The 16,767-nt window shown below is 29.7% G+C and overlaps 1 protein-coding gene across 3 annotated transcripts in view; it reads right to left on the bottom strand.

The window, feature by feature from the left end:
- The window catches only part of LOC127726638 (dynein regulatory complex subunit 6-like), a 45,920-nt gene extending 29,483 nt beyond the window's left edge, over positions 1 to 16,437 (bottom strand). Inside the window, exons 1-6 of one of the 3 annotated variants that reach the window (XM_052234071.1) lie at positions 16,275 to 16,437; positions 9,639 to 9,742; positions 9,160 to 9,256; positions 6,886 to 6,975; positions 699 to 766; positions 61 to 181 (exon numbers count right to left, since the gene is read on the bottom strand). In XM_052234071.1, the coding sequence (XP_052090031.1) occupies positions 61 to 181; positions 699 to 766; positions 6,886 to 6,975; positions 9,160 to 9,256; positions 9,639 to 9,742; positions 16,275 to 16,352 (558 nt within the window). In that variant the 5' untranslated portion in view covers positions 16,353 to 16,437. Of the gene's footprint in view, positions 1 to 60; positions 182 to 698; positions 767 to 6,885; positions 6,976 to 7,854; positions 7,870 to 9,159; positions 9,257 to 9,638; positions 9,743 to 16,274 lie in introns of all 3 variants that reach the window. The other 2 variants (XM_052234079.1, XM_052234088.1) reach the window with 2 other exon arrangements.
- Positions 16,438 to 16,767: the final 330 nt, after the last annotated feature.

Raw genomic sequence — 16,767 nt, forward strand, 5'->3', positions numbered from 1 at the left:
CATTACATCTAGACATGATAAAACTAATTTTACATATTGAACATCTCTAATCTACATTACCTTCCAAACGACAAAATGTTCCTTCATCAGTCTTTGTGAATGATGATTTGATGCCTTCAACATTTTTCCAGATACATTTGTCTTCTTCAACCTTTTGTTTAGATAGTACTGTAACCAGGCTCTGAAAATGATATCACACATTTCGTGAAAATCAACATAAATTATCACAAGGACACAACACATTATAACCAGTTATGGATAGTAAATGTTGCTTTGCCTTTTCATTACTGATGTATTTTATGTTTTTTCATATTATTTTCATAGATTTCACAGTAGTTGAAGTTATACATAAATAAAGAGAAATATGGGGTAGTATCCACGAGACAGCAAACAAAAAACATAAGGAAAATAAAAATAAACATGTTGCAGCATGACCTTCAACAAGAGATTGATACTCACATGTCTCTAAATTTTCCTAACTGGTATCAAGTTATGATTGAATTCAAAACAGAATATGGATATCCTCATAAATTTCTGCAATTGAATGATCTATCAAAAAAAGACAATGGCAACACTGACAATTTTTTTAATTAGGTTTCCCTTGATATATACAGCATTCTGTTTTTGTTCCATGGTGTCAAGGTACACAGTAATGCACAAAATCCTTATAAAGCAAAAAAGAATGTATAGTTTCTTACCTGTAGCACATATTTTTCAGAAAAGTGTTGTAATGCTGGTAGGCCATATGGTACATTTCTGGCGAAGGCTAAAAAAAACCAAATAATTTTTCAAATAATTTCAAATAACCACAAATAAAATATGATGTATGAAAAATGATGAAAATGAAATATGGAAGTACAATAATTTCTTTACCGGTACCTTATTCTGAAGTATTATGCTCTTTATGTTTACATTGATGAAAGTTAAGGCAAAATACAAAGCAGAAATAACTTACAAATTAAAAAAATCATCAAAAGCAATCTACAAATGTTTTGCATTCATTCAGCATGAAATTAAAGTAGGAAAACATATTCTAATACATACTATTTGATACATATTCAATGATGTTTGAAAATTAAAAAATCATTGTGCATCTCTTATTTATATACATTACCAACAGTCAATAAAAGAAAATAATATATTGAGATGAAAATTAAATAAAAGACTTTTCTTCCCTACAAAATTGAGTAGTTTTCAATCATTACTAAGATATCACACTGTCTCCACTACTAGCCATGTGATAAATACCATCAAGAAATGGGTTCAAACATTCTTATTTTCTTTATTTGTTGACAATGCACTTCACATTTCTGGTCTGATATTGATAAATGAACTGAAGTAATCCCTAAATGATATGTTGGGTAGAAGTTTCTGTTTTTTGAATAAAACAAATGGATTTTATCACACTGTCAATAATAAAATTTAAAAAAATGTCCTGACAGATTGACATGGTAATCAGAATTTGTTACCGAACATCAATAACACAGGTGGGTAATATCAAATAGATGTTTTTGTTTATTTCTTAATGAAAAAAAAACCCTTCATCTGATGGACGCTTTCTAGAAACTATGGATTCTTTTTCAAGATTTTCTAAATCTGTACAATGATATAAGAACTTCTCAATATTTACAAAAACAACTTAGAATGTGGTTGCTACCAAGAGGATGTTTATTTTTAAATTTTTCAATGTAACATTGAAGTGGATGTAATCCCTGGACAAGTAAAGGAAGTCCCAAGTGAGTATCAATGATATATTCTTGGTTTAATAGCTGTTTTTATTTAATTAATTACTTTGGGCTATTCATAAGTTAATATATATGAAATGGGCTCCAGGTGATGCAAATCAATTGCTTGTTTTTTTTCATTTCTAAAATTTCCCCTCTAATTCCCACATCAGTTAAAATATTTTTTTGCCAATATGAAAAAACATATAAATACGATTATGATCAATATGGTAATTCTTTTTATATATACAACAGTGTGTTATATTATGAGCTAAAAGATGAATTTACTAATTTGCATACAGTTGATTCATTCATTTTCATGGATACTAATTTTTGTGATTTGAGGTAAAATCATGATTTCGTAGATATTGATTTTCATGGTTTTGCCAAAGTCTGCATACAAGCCTGTAGAAAATTTATACTGCGTTGAACTTATAAATTCATGGTTTACCATAACCCACAAAATCCCATGAATAATAATGAATCCACAGTAGCAAATATCCTAAAGATTTCATTTGATATTATGCAACTGTAAATTTGTACTGAAATTTACAATTCTTTTCACAATTTTGCTTATTTTAATTGATGCTCAGTGATCTGCAGCATCTATAACATGTGAATAGGTCCATGCATTGTAACCATATACTAATCTGAGTGACGTGCAATCTGTGTCATCTCTTTTATAATGTAACCTCCTCCATGCACACAAAAAAAAATGTTCAGCTGGAGAAAAGTATTCAGAGAAACAGTGCACTGATGTAGCCTAAGTTATCTCCCTTTGTTGTATATTTGTTTTCAGGTCTTCCTGAAAAATTAAAGCCCTCAAACAAATTTAACTGGTTCATCGCTACTGTTATGGAAACATTCAATTCTATACTATAGTTCTTACCAACTCCCATGCCCATCAACTCTTTCAAACATAGATAAACAAAGTTTTTGGACACTTGGTTCAATGAAAAAAGATGTAGAGTATTTAACTTGTATATATCTGAGAATATCATATCATGCTTATATATTGTTGTGCAAAGCATATATACTGATTTCATACATTAAAACAATGGACATCATGAATAAACATGCATATTTTATATACCCTATTTATTCTGCAATCAGCCATTCTATTTCATACCAGAAACCAAAAGATATAAATATATCATATTTTAATACTAGACATTAATCATAGCACAATGTCCCTTTTCCCTTGGAATCTTATCTGCTTGTTTGTGAGCGTAATATTATAATGAGGGGGTCATTTAACTACCTTACTAACGGTCAAAATATCCATTTCCTCTGTCTCTTCTATTATCTAGGTTTATGTAAGGTTTACAGTATACAACCACTATCTGTACAATGTCTCCAAAACAGAATATATTTTGTACTTTGCACCTGACAATTATTCAAGCTTAACAAGCCTGACTTAATATAATTAACATTGTAAACTATTGTATAGATTTTAATAATTTCCAGTTTATATATTATAAAAGAGCAGTTTTTTTCCAATAATGATGTAAATTTCATACAGAAATATAAATTTATTTCTCTAACTCTAAGGAACTTGATCATATCTTAGTAATTTCAATAAGTCAGCACAAAAATTGTCTTGCCTGCTCACATCAAAACTAAACTGTAACACTGTATAAAACAAGCAGCATTTCATCAAACTAGACAACTCTGAAGAAAAGCAATCAAACACAAAACAAAAATATCCACTAAAAAGACAGAATTAATGAAGGGGTTCTTTGGGGTCAATCTGATAGTTGTACTATAAGCCTGTTTTCGAAACTAGTGATGCAACTATGTGTTTATCATTTCAGCTATTTTTTACATTTCAATGATTCCCTGTGCAGAGTATATGCACAAGCTTAAAGTAAAATTCTATGATTATAGTTATGGGTAAGGAAAAAAAACACCTTTGCAACATGGGTAATGAAAGTTATACAAAGAAAACACAATCATACCTAGAAAAATAATTTAAACATTTGTAATTACTTTATTGTAGTATACACAGTCTGTTTAATTTTACATTCTACAGGTTACCATGGGGGAGATTTTGAAGCAAATCTAGATAGTACACTAATGTAAGCTGCCAGGGGAGATAATTCACTCGGATCTTATACTGGTTATACTTGACTGTAACATTTCAATATCAATCTAAAGTAAACACTGATATGTTTTATTATAAATATTTTGACTAATTATCTGTTTTGCACATTTTATCATCTTACTAATGGTCAAAAAGTTTCCAACTCAAGAAGGCAAAAAATATTTTCCACAAAAAACCTGGTAAAGTTAATTTTTCCTGTATGCTAAAAACTTTGAATACCATTAAAGTTTACTAATATGGATCAATGAACAGGTTTGATTTAAAATACCTCTAATTGAAGAAAGCTTCCTAACTTCTAAATAGATAGAAAATCAATACGATCCAAGATAACTCTCTAAAATGAAAAATCCAAAGCTAACAACAGAAAAAAAACACCTTTCAAAGAAACATAGCTCTACTTAATCAAATTCTACCAACAGAAAACCACCATCAAAAACAACATAGCTCTAAATATTACCAGGCCTACACTCTTTACCCAGGCCAATACTGCTTTGTAGGCTGGATCATCATACTGCTGTAAAATAATTAGTATTTCCTTACTATAGTGATCCTTTATCACACCACAAATAAAGGATCACACCACGACTCATTATTTGTAACCTTTATTTTTGTAATACCTCCATATGTTATTGGTTTTCCATTTTTTCTCTGTTTCTTTATAAACCTTTGACTTTCCTCCATGATTTTAATAAAGCAGAGTAAGAGATCTTATCTTAATGATGTACATTTTGTTAAGTGATTTGAATGGTTGATCGTTACTGGTTTGACCATCCATTGGCAGCACTGATTTTATGGGATGCACCATTTATCTCTTATGTTAAAACTTTAAAGTCTTTTTCCTATTCATATCAAGGGCTAAAAACAGACACTACATTCAGTCTTAACATTCTCCTTCATAACAAACCTAAAGCTTTCCAAGATATAAAGTATTTTAGGGAATACTTACAAATATTTCAATATTACTGAGAATGCATTGTATAAAACAATGTAAACTCAACCAATTGTGAAACCTTTTTCTTTAAACATTCGTACAAATATTGAAATTATCCAGTAAATTAATTTCGGATAACATGAATTACAATAAAAATTGTAAAATACATTATATAAACAAAACATATAAAAAAAAAACACCATCAACTTCAAAATATCAAACAAAAGTAAAAATAAAACACAAAACAAAACAAAACAACAAGAGGAACTTGGAACAGATTTAAAGAATACATTCCCCCTTTGCCTTACTACCTGATCTTTAGATTTTGTAAAAATTGGCCATTCTACTATTTGCTGAAATTAAAACAATGGCATTCTATGTTTTGTTATACAATTTTGTCTTCACAGTACAATTGATACACAATCAATGTTGAAATCAAATTAAAAACAGATATCGCACATACAAATTGTTAAAAATGAGAGACAAGGACATAATTATAGCTCATACTCTTAAGAGATGTATGAAGATCATGTGGCAGGCACCATTACCATAGCATTGATTTGCAACAAAAATTAAAAACTTTATTAAAGTTAGACTTTTATCACATTACAAATGAGAAAAAATATTGGGGATGTGAAATATTGCATTGCAAAATAATCAATTAACAGCTGCGTCATGAGCCCATGATACGGCCGTCGCTTTTTCAAAGAATAAAGTTCAATAACTCCTCAATGTCATATCAGAAATTTATACAAAACAAAAGGGAGGTTGTTTTAATAGATATAAACCAGTCACCAAAGTTTCATGAAAACTGCTCAAAGCACTTTTGAGTTATTGTCCGAAAACTGGAAAATCACCCCTTTTTTATGAATAAAATCCCATAACTTGGAAAAGTAAAATCTAAAATTTATAAAAATCGAAAAGGAGCTTAAGTCAATAGATATAAAAAATTCACCAAAGTTTCATGAAAACTGCTCAAAGCGTTTTTGAGTTATTGTCAGAGGACGGGAAAATCCCCCTTTTTTAATGAAAAAAAAACCATAACTTGAAAACATAAAATCTAAAATTTATAAAAATCAAAAGGGAGCTCACGTCAATAGATATAAACAATTCACCAAAGTTTCATGCAAACTGGATTAAGCATTTTTGAGTTATTGTCCGACATGTTGCAGCGGACGGACAGACAGACGGACTGACAACGGTATACCATAATACGTCTCGTAAATGGGCATATAAAAAATAAAAGAATGAACGTATAAAAAGTAATCTTTACAGGGTTCAGGTAAAATGTTCTCCATGACTTGGTGGCAAAAGGGAAATTTTAGATCAACATTTGATGAACAGATAACAAGTATTTTGAAAAAACTGGACTCTTGGGTATTATTTTGAAGTGAACAGCAAATTACACAATTTTCCAGCTTTCCTTAGAAGTGGTTGGTTGAAATGTTCTTAGTTATCAAAGGTACCAAGCTTATTATTTTTATATGTCAGACTTGCGTTGATGCGCGTTTCGTCTACATAAGACTCATCAGTGACGCTCAGATCAAAATAGTTGAAAAGCCAAACAAGTATAAAGTTGAAGAGCATTGAGGACCCAAAATTCCAAAAAGTTGTGCCAAATACGGCTAAGGTAATCTATGCCTGGGATAAGAAAATCCTTAGTATTTCGAATAATTTTTACTTTTGCACACAGTTAATTTATAAAAAAAAATACCATATAATTGATATTCATGTCAACTCTTACATTTTAATGAAATACTTTACTTTGGTATTTCAGTACAAAAAGTCAATATGTGATATAAATAATCTAAAAGTTTTATCTCTCCCCCTTTCCTGAAAACATTTTCTTTATTTTGACACAAATGTGACTAATATGGATAATTTTTTACCCCAAGCTGGATTTAAACAAATACATTAAGATATTGAGTCATTCGGCTCTACAATGATCAGCTTTTAAATATTCTTGTATTTTTTTAGATGCTGAAAATGAAATAAGAAATATGAAAGAGCTGGAAAGACTACATAAAATATACGAGAGTTAGAAACAAGAAAACCCAGCTGAACATTAGAGTGAAATCACACCATAGTGTGTAGCACATGTATAAAGCACATGCACATTTTTCTACCCAAATTATCTTGTTTTTCATCAATCCATCGAAGCGACCACCGAAATATCCAACACCTTTCTGAATGTTGATTGGTATATCTATAAAATCCTAAAAGTATTAAAGGTTAAGTTGGTTAGCATAGATCTATTATTGATAAGCAAGGTCGTGGAATATAGTGGTGTGCACTGAAATATAAAGTTTGTGTATATAGACGTGAGGGAAGTTATTTACGAAACATTTTAAAGAAATAAGCTTTAATTTGCAAAAAAATATTGCATATGAAGGACTAGAAACTGAATGTAATTATATGTAAAATTTATCTGAAGATGTTTAAAATCTCATCACTACACTTTATCAATATCAATAACAAAACTTGCTTTCGTAATAACTCCCAGCATTATTACATAAAAGCAATTTATATTGATACAAAGATAGTACATCTTTTGTTATTTACACACAAATATATGTTGAAATTAGTATTTGAATGTTTAAGTTAATAATTAAAAAAAAGTGAAACTGTATGGCAACAATAATATGTTATTTGAAAGGACAGTTTTCAATACTTATGTATTTTCAAAGCTTTGCCATACAAAATGGGTTATTGCATAAATATTTCCCCTTGCAGAATTTTAGTTGCACTCAAAACTTGTGCAATATAATATTCCATATATAAACCTACAAACATTTGTGCAATAATCCTTAAGAATATATATATATACCCTAGCTTTAACATCTTTGCTAGTTAAGTGTTGCAATCTGGCGAGGAGAGGACAGGGTCAGATTGTTACCCTTGACTAACGAAGATGAAGCATTAATTGTAAGTAAGTTTGTAATTCTATAGATTAATGTTCCCTAGCATTACTACATGGTCAGTACTTTTGTAATTTTAAGATATATATTCCCTAGCATTAATGGTCAGTATTTTTAATTCTATAGATAGATATATAAAACTACTTTTTTTATTATGAAAATGTTCCGATGACTTACTCTATCATGTGCGCCCTGAAAGTTTAATGATCCATTACCAAAAATACAGTTACTTATAATAATTCACTTGCTTAACAATAACATTACCAAACCTAAAGTAAATAAATGTAAACTTGAGGTAATGCTATTTTGTTAACTTAAGGAAATAATGGTCTTCATACTCAATTAGTTAATTAATGTTTCTTTTTAACTGGTCAGTAAGAATGTTTAGCAGATACATATGTACAGTGATTTTGCTAGCGCTCGTCATTTTCGTCATTTACTAAACGGTTTTCAAAATGACGAAAGTATTCCAAATCAATTTCGTCACTTAAATTTGGAAAGTAAAAATATTTTCGCATGAAAATACTATAATTCTACCTGTCTTATTGTTTCTGACAAGTTTATGACCCTCAGCTAATTAACATTTACAACAGGTGTTATAAGTTGTGATTACAGATAATCCGCTTATCGCCATCGGATGGGTCACTAATCCGTTAATTATTTATCAACCTCATAATTGAACATCATAATTATTTTCCCCTGTAAAATCAGTCAGTCGGCATTTCAATTTTAATTTTATAAAACGAGCACAATTTGCTATTCGTTTGTCGTAGTTTCGTCATTTGAGTTTTGCCTCGCACAGTTCGCATTTTAATTTCAATATTTCTCAAACGATCACAATTTGCAGTTCGCTTGTCGTAGTTTCGTCAAATGAATGTATTTTCGTCATATTTGATATAACTTTTAATCAATTTCGATTAAAAAGATAGAACTTTATTCATAACATTCAGAAATGTTTTCACGAGTCACGAGTATATATATATCAGGGGAAATTGTTTAAAAAAATTTATTCAAAATCATTTATAATGGTAATTTGAAATTTGATTGTGATTTATATAACTGAACTTTGTAGAAACAATAAAAAATGAAATGTTAAAAGTTAAAACTGCCATAGCATAACATGTAAAAACTGATATCACAAAAAAGGGAGGTAGTTCAACATTTGAACTTACTGTTTTATTTATTATACTCAGCAAATATTTCCAATAAAAACAATATCCCTACCTATATCTTTCAGATACATGTAGTTGTATCCAATTATTAAAAAAAAAATATTTCTCTTTAGCTTAGAGATGAAATTTCATCAGAATTTTTTAGTTAAAATCACATGATCAAAACAAAAATAAAATGTAAAAGAATATAACCTAAAAATGAAAAAAGAAGTCATTTATTAACATAATATATTAAATTCTATCAAACATTATTTTTTACGACAATTAATGATTATATGTGATTATTATTCATAAAATTTTGGATACATACAATCATACTCTCATCATCGAGGTTGAATATAAAATCCAGGTTACTTTCTGTTATTATTTTAGCTACAGGTCTCATGCCTTCATCAACAAACATATCCCTAAAAATATAAATACCAATACAATCTTACAATCTTAAAGCTTATTTATTTTACACCTTATTTTCATTATCATACAAAACCATATTTCATGTATTAAAGTATAAAAACTTTTTTTCTAGAATAAAAAGTCTTTTCCTATTTGGCAATTACAGTCTAACACCTCCAAAACAACAAATTTGTATATTTTAAATAAAAAAAAAAACAATTTAAAAAGACAGCTCATCTGCATTGCACCAAGCATTACACAATTTGTTTTTGTAAAGATCAGTTAGGATTACTTATCATGAGACTTATATGCAACAAAAGATAAATTGATTGACGGACAAAATGTACAATCAAAATCTGTCGTAAATTGTCCATTATTGTAACATGATATACATACCAATTAAGTTCTTCCAGACCACCTTCAACCAGAAACTTGAGTTTATCCAGTAAAAACTGTAAGGGATCATCAGGACACATAATTGCAAGTCCAGTGAGTAGTGCCTACAAATAAAGTTGATAAATGGTAAAAATAGAAGCATGATAATCAATATATAAACTCAACAAAAAAAAATAAGCAAACAACATCTAGAGGACAACTTACAGTATAATATATTTGTTTTTATATAATAAGCCAAGCTATAAATTGTCAAGACAAGAGTCTATATAAGTTGTGAATAAACATTGACAAACATGATATCATAAAAAGTATTTCATAAAAATAAAATACATTAATAGAGGTATTGATTTTATTAATTTGTCTAGTATTTTTCATGACTCTACCTTTAAAAACTTTATACCTCCATATTATGATAACATAGAGCCATCTATAATTTCTTATTCGTATAAAAAATCCCAGTAGAAGTTTAATTTTTAATTATATGTCAGTTACATCAGACGTCAGTATAGAAAATAATGCTCCTTTGACATGAGACTGTGAAACATCAAAGTTTAGATATAGCACATCCTAAATTTTATAGTGATGTTGCTTACCGAGCCAAGAAATTTATATACGATCCGGGTACTTATCAATCCTTTAAATAAACTTATTTTACTAGTAAAAGGTTACCAATTCAACACTGTAATTAGATCTTTGAATATTGTTATTATTGGTATAAATATAGATTTTGTTATCAGTAAATTAAAATCATACTAATAGTTTTGTTATACAAATATGCACTTTAACTGTACTACAATCTGTTGATCCTTTATTTTGGCATTGCACAAGGTCATGTTTTTTTTCTCTGACTGTTAATGACGTCTTTACACTAAATCCATAGGATGTTGGATGTGTACTGATTGATATTTTAGTCTTAGATACATGATTTTTTATTAGTTGTTATCGTCTTTGAACTAGCTGTCAGTAACTGAGAGTACTCTCAGATCTGTACTTAGTGTCTGTTTGGTTGTTAGGGATAAGGGATGGATAAATACCCTGCCAAGTTCGGTCTGTGTTTATGTTTGATGTTTTTCTGCTTTGTATCGATCTGATGAGTTAAGCCTTTTTCAACTGATTTTTATAGTTTGTTCTTATGTTGTGCTGTTACACCACTGTCCCAGCACTCACAAACATGTTTAACCCCGCCACATTCTATATGTGCCTGTCCCAAGTCAGTAGCCTGTAGTTCAGTGGTTGTCGTTGGTTCATGTCTGTCATATTTGTTTTTCGTTAATTGTTTTGTTACAGATAAGGCCGTTAGTTTTCTCAACTGAATTGTTTCATATTATTCATGTCGGTGCCTTTTATAGCCGACAATAGGGTATGGGTTTTTCTCATTGTTGAAGGCCGTACGGTTGCCTATAATTGCTTACATCCACTTTATTCGAACATTGGTGGATAGTTGTCTAATTGGCAATCATACCTCATCTCCTTATTTTTATATAGAAACAATCTTAGATCTGCCATCAACACCAAAAGGGTGTGCAGCAAATATATTTCATATGATTTGTTAAGAATAAAGAAAGGAGAAATTTATTTGCACTCTCCATAGTTACCACTCCATTGAATTTTTTTCTGTAAAAATTAAATATATTCAAAGTTTATTCAAATGAATAAGTAATAAAATTGAGAATGGAAATGGGGAATGTGTCAAAGAGACAACAACCCGACCATAGAGCAGACAACAGCCGAAGGCTTATGACTTAGACATGTTAAAGATGAAGTAAATTTCAAAGCCTTTTCTTTTCTATAATAGTATCTAATAAGAGCCATGTGTGATATTTGTTTTCTTGAAGTTAATAATGGGGGAAACCAGTTGTACTTGATTGTACAACCAGGTTCGAAGAGAAAACCAGGTGCACAGCAATTGGACATTTTCTGAAAAATGTTGCCATCGGGCATTTACCAGTAATGAAGCCCCAAAATTTAACAACATGTTTTCCTACATCAATTGCATAAATGTATCTGCTATCAGATCCCGCACTCTGTATTATAAAATGAAGTCCTCACTTCTACGTTATCAGGTTGTTCAGGCCCCAAGTCGATCTGGTCCCAAGTGGATTTGACCAAAGTCGTTTCGTCCCATGTCGAAATGGCCCCATAATAATATTTATATAATCATTTGAGGATTTGGTGACATATAAATTTGATTTGGGGTAATTAAATGGAATTTGCTCAAAGTATCGATGATTAATGACAGCAGGTAAGTGAAGTATGCCTAATATTGGAGGAACATTCGGATGGTTTACTTTAAATCAATACAAAAAGGAGTATGATAGTTACTGTTTTTAAAGTAGCATCAGCATGTAAATTTTGTAAGTTATTTTCCATGATAACTTGGAATATCATGGGGGAAAAAAATAGTTTTTACTTAATTCACACATATAAGAGATAAAATTAATAGATATTTACAATCCAATTGAACATATAATTATGTTATCATCATAATGACTTGTATAAATCAAATCAATGTCTATAATTGGTTTGTTTATTCAACAATTGTCTGAGGATCATGAACCAAAGTAACACCAGTTGTAATCACTTTTTTCAATCAAAATCATGATTGATAAAATTTATTTAATCAACAAGGTCTTTATAGTTTGATCTATTTTTTGGAAGTTCTAATATTTGTTATAAATTTCTTTTTTAGGTAACATGAAGAAGAAATGTACAATTATTTCTTTTCATTACTGTCTTCTTTGTATTGTTTTTTTGCGTCATCAAAATATACACAATAGTCTTGAAAACTTGTAATAAAAACATAATCAACATAATTGTTTTATACTGCATAATCATCTGTACTCATTTAAGGCATACAACACAGTTTTGATCCCACAGTGATTTTTTATAACGAAAATTTGTATACAAGCTAGTTTTCACCTAGTCAATTCAAATATGTAATCAAAAATTTACCTTCATGTGCTTCTTTTAGAGATAGATGGATCGGAATTTTAGACATTTACTCAAAATTTCGGTTTCTTGGACATTTCTATCCTTTGGATAGACATACATGTACCTAACTTTTTTGTTTTAAAAGATAAACACGAACAGATTTGTAAAAAAAATTGGAAAATATCCCTTACATAAGTATACTATAAATTGAAGTAACAATTCTGTAGAAATAATTCAATTTTATGAAAGTTTCATGATTTTAGACAAAAACTGGCATTTTTGCTGTATATTTATCTAATTTTTAAAAAAATCATCGCTGATTTTTTCATAAAAATTGGTACAAATAATATTCATTTATAACCAAATCAAATGTCATTTTAAGAATGAGGGTTCCATGAACTGGTTTTAAAGCTAATGATAAAAATCAGTTGAAAAATGCAACTTTTCCTGATATATCAGTTTGACGTCACGAAAAATAACATTTTAACGTCATTACCTCCCCTGTAACTGTATCATATGCCCTTTAGGTGATACATGAATTTAAATTCAAATAGTTTATATGAAAATAATATCATATTTCTACATGAAATCTTAATATACAAATTAGACATATATTTAACAAAAAAACATTCAAATAAATATCTCATCTAATGAAAATTAAAGATATAAATATTCATCAAAGGCACACTTTTTTACCTTCCACCTTTTAAATTATTATAAAATTCATAAACATTTATGTATTACAATTCATATATTAATATATTTATGCTTTATAAATATTTTTTAAATTGGGGCCGTATCGACTATAAATATGGGGCCTGATCGACTTGGGGCCAGATCGACATGAAAGCATTTCTACTGGTACATTAAAATGTCTGTATGTACATGGCAGTTAAATAGATACATGTAGGGTCAATAGGGATGACTGTGACATGTCTGGGTGACATGTTAGCAATTAACCAAATGGTTTCTGCGTGAAAGACTTGGGTGTTGTCCAGTAGGGGACCTGTGAGCTGCTCACATTGATGTTACATTTATGTGGCACGGAAAAAGAAAGGGGAAAGAGTGTTGTATAATTGGAGATATAAAGGGAATCTACAATGTACATTTAACTGGTCTAGGTAGGGAAGATCTTCCTTGGCTCATTCTTTAGACCCCTGCCTTTAGATCCCAATATTGAGGTTTCAAATCTCACTGGTACATCCATGTATTTTCACAATAGTAAAATAAAAAATCTTTTAGCTTTCTATCTTCTCTGTTTCTCATATGCACAGTAACCCTGATAATGGGTCCTGTCATGTTGTTTTAACATCCCCTAAGACATAAAATAAATATTGTCATCACCAAAGAAAGAAACTTATGAAGTAGCATCTCAAAATGTAGGAGAATATATATAGGAAGAACAGGGTGATTTCAAGAACTGGCAAGCACTTTATCCCTATTCTGACCTAAACAATTAACTAAAGTACTGTGAGAAATTACTTAGAAAAGCAAAGGTGTACCATGAGGAAACGAATCCGGGTCCGTTCACGCCCAATCATGTTCGCCCCTTTCACTTTCGCACCCAAAGTCCGTTCGCACCCAATTTTTATTGGTTTTGTGTTGAATAATTTTTAATCATGTTTTGGTTTAGTGTATTGTTATAAATATTTTTTTTCATTGTTTCTTGTAAATAAAGTGTGAATCTGACAACGTTATTTTGGTGCTGCATAAATGGTAAGTGTATCGCTATAAATATATTTTTTTCATTGTTTCTAAATATAGTGAGATTCTGACGTTTTTTAATGTGTTGAATAAATCTTAATCATGTTTAGGTAAGTGTATTGTTCTATATATATATATCTATATATATATATATATAACAAGTCTAAAAGGGTACAACATCACCAAAAAATAACTAAATCATGAACAAATTTTAGATATTTCGGATAACTAATATCCTTCATCAGTAAGATGTAAAATGAGGTCTGGCTTGCATTGGTAGTCGATACGAACGGTCAGTTTTAGAATTGTGCTAGTTCATATCGCACATTATTATTTTTATTTAAAGCATATATTTGAACTCTCTGTTGTAACTAGTCATATAACCTATGTCCTGTTTAACACATATTTAGAATTGTGCAAGCGTCTTACCTGATGTTCGGTTTGACTTTTTTATTGTATAAATTTCAAGATTGTTATAGTTTAATCTAAGTAGACTGATATATGATTCATTCAACATCACAATCATATTTACTGATGAAGGATATCTGCTATCCGAAATATTTCTAAATAAATTACATTTATAGTTCCTTTTTTTGTTATTGGTGTTGTTGTGTACACTTTTTAGGCGTTTATATATATATATAAAAAAAAATTTCATTGTTTCTAAATAAAGTGAGATTCTGACGACGTTTTTTTATGTGTTGATAAAATCTTAATCATGCTTTGGTTAGTGTATTGCTATGATTATTTCTTTTTTATTGTTTCAAAAGGAATTGGGATTCTGACAAATGCTTCATAGTGATATTCAGCCATCATATATATCATACTTGTCCAAACACACATGAGATCAAAAGAGCCAAGCTGTTAAAAACAATTATCTTTCATGTTTTTTATTTAAAATCTTCAAAGTTTTACTCATACAAAGCTAAATACATGCAGTATTTACATCAAAGCAAGTTAAAACAACAATCATGATTTAAACACTCAACAATAACACCAAATTAGGCTGTGAATAAATACCAATTAGCAGTAATCATACAAATTCCTGAATTTTTATTTATGAAAATAAAAAGATTTTGATATAAACATCTACAAAACATCTAAAAATTTATCAGGTTTTTGAATAAAAAAAAAGGGAGCGAACGTGTACGGTGCAAACGGACCAAGGGCGCGAACGTGTGGGGTGCGAACGGACCTGATACCTGAGGAAACAAAGATAGAAGTACCTGAGTCAAGTTGTGTCAAATTTGACTTAAGAATCCGGACCTGTAACATATATTACAGTTACATGTTACATGTCATTTCGTAAAACAATTCTTCTTCTCTCAGTATAAGCTGTAAGGAACACCATAAAATCCAAGTATTGGTTATATTTACACATATTATTAGTTCATATATTTTAACTAATTTGATTCGTTCAAGTAAGTCACATGTTAAACTATATTTTCGAAGGTAGACAGAAAATGGCAGATCCCAAAATGCATATTGCATAGCAATAAGCATATTGCACGGTTATTTTTAGAATATCTAAAAACCGATATACTTTGTGACGTCATGTAATGAATTTCATGATATTGTTAAAAGTGTTATTAAGAAATATCTTTGATCGATTATTTGAAGAAAAAAAATCTTCAAATACATAAGACTTTAAAAAACAAACATAAAAAATAAATGAAATAAAACTAATATGTTGTTATTGTCTAGGAGAAAATATGATATCTATAAATTTCCAACAAAATCAAACGACTATTTTCATACAAATATGGTCGGAAATTAATAATATAACAGTTATAGCCTATGTATGAAGTCAATACAGGATATATCGACCCAAAGAAGTATATCGACCTCGGACTTCGTCCTCAGTCCATATACTTCTTTCAGGTCAATATATCCTTGTATCGACCTCATACCAAGGCTATAATTGTATAATATACAAATAAAGACAGCATGAATATAAAAATTCATGTTATAGCCAAACTGATTGCATCTTTATGTGCATACCTCATAAACATCTGGTAATTTATTTGACCGCAGATAAGTCTTTAGTTCAGGGTTAGAGGATTTCATAGATGCTGCCATTTTTGGAACTTTATAAAACAAGCAGGGTTAACTGGAAATAATCAAATAATCGTGTTTTTGGAATCCATGTTGTTTGTGTAGCAACGAAATATCCCGGATATTGATTCTAATATTCAAGTCAATTGCGTAGCGCACCTTGCACATTCCGGAGAATAGTGGCGTAATTATAACAAAATAAGGGTTGTCGGATTTTCCTTTTTAAATGAGATTTAAAAAAGACATTTTCTCTTTAAAGTGACTTTAGCGTATTTGCTATGGTTTAAATGACCAACACAAATCCGAGAATAGATTTTGTTATAAATAATGTTCTTCACTTATATTAAACATGCGGAGTCCGACGTCTAAAGAAAGAGAATTATTTTACTATTAAGATATTTTAAAAACTTATCAAAGATGCCAGGCTTATAAGTTGTCA

The sequence above is a fragment of the Mytilus californianus genome, unplaced genomic scaffold (genome assembly GCF_021869535.1).
Source record: "Mytilus californianus isolate M0D057914Y unplaced genomic scaffold, xbMytCali1.0.p SCAF_1, whole genome shotgun sequence".
In the NCBI taxonomy this organism is placed as follows: domain Eukaryota; kingdom Metazoa; phylum Mollusca; class Bivalvia; order Mytilida; family Mytilidae; genus Mytilus; species Mytilus californianus.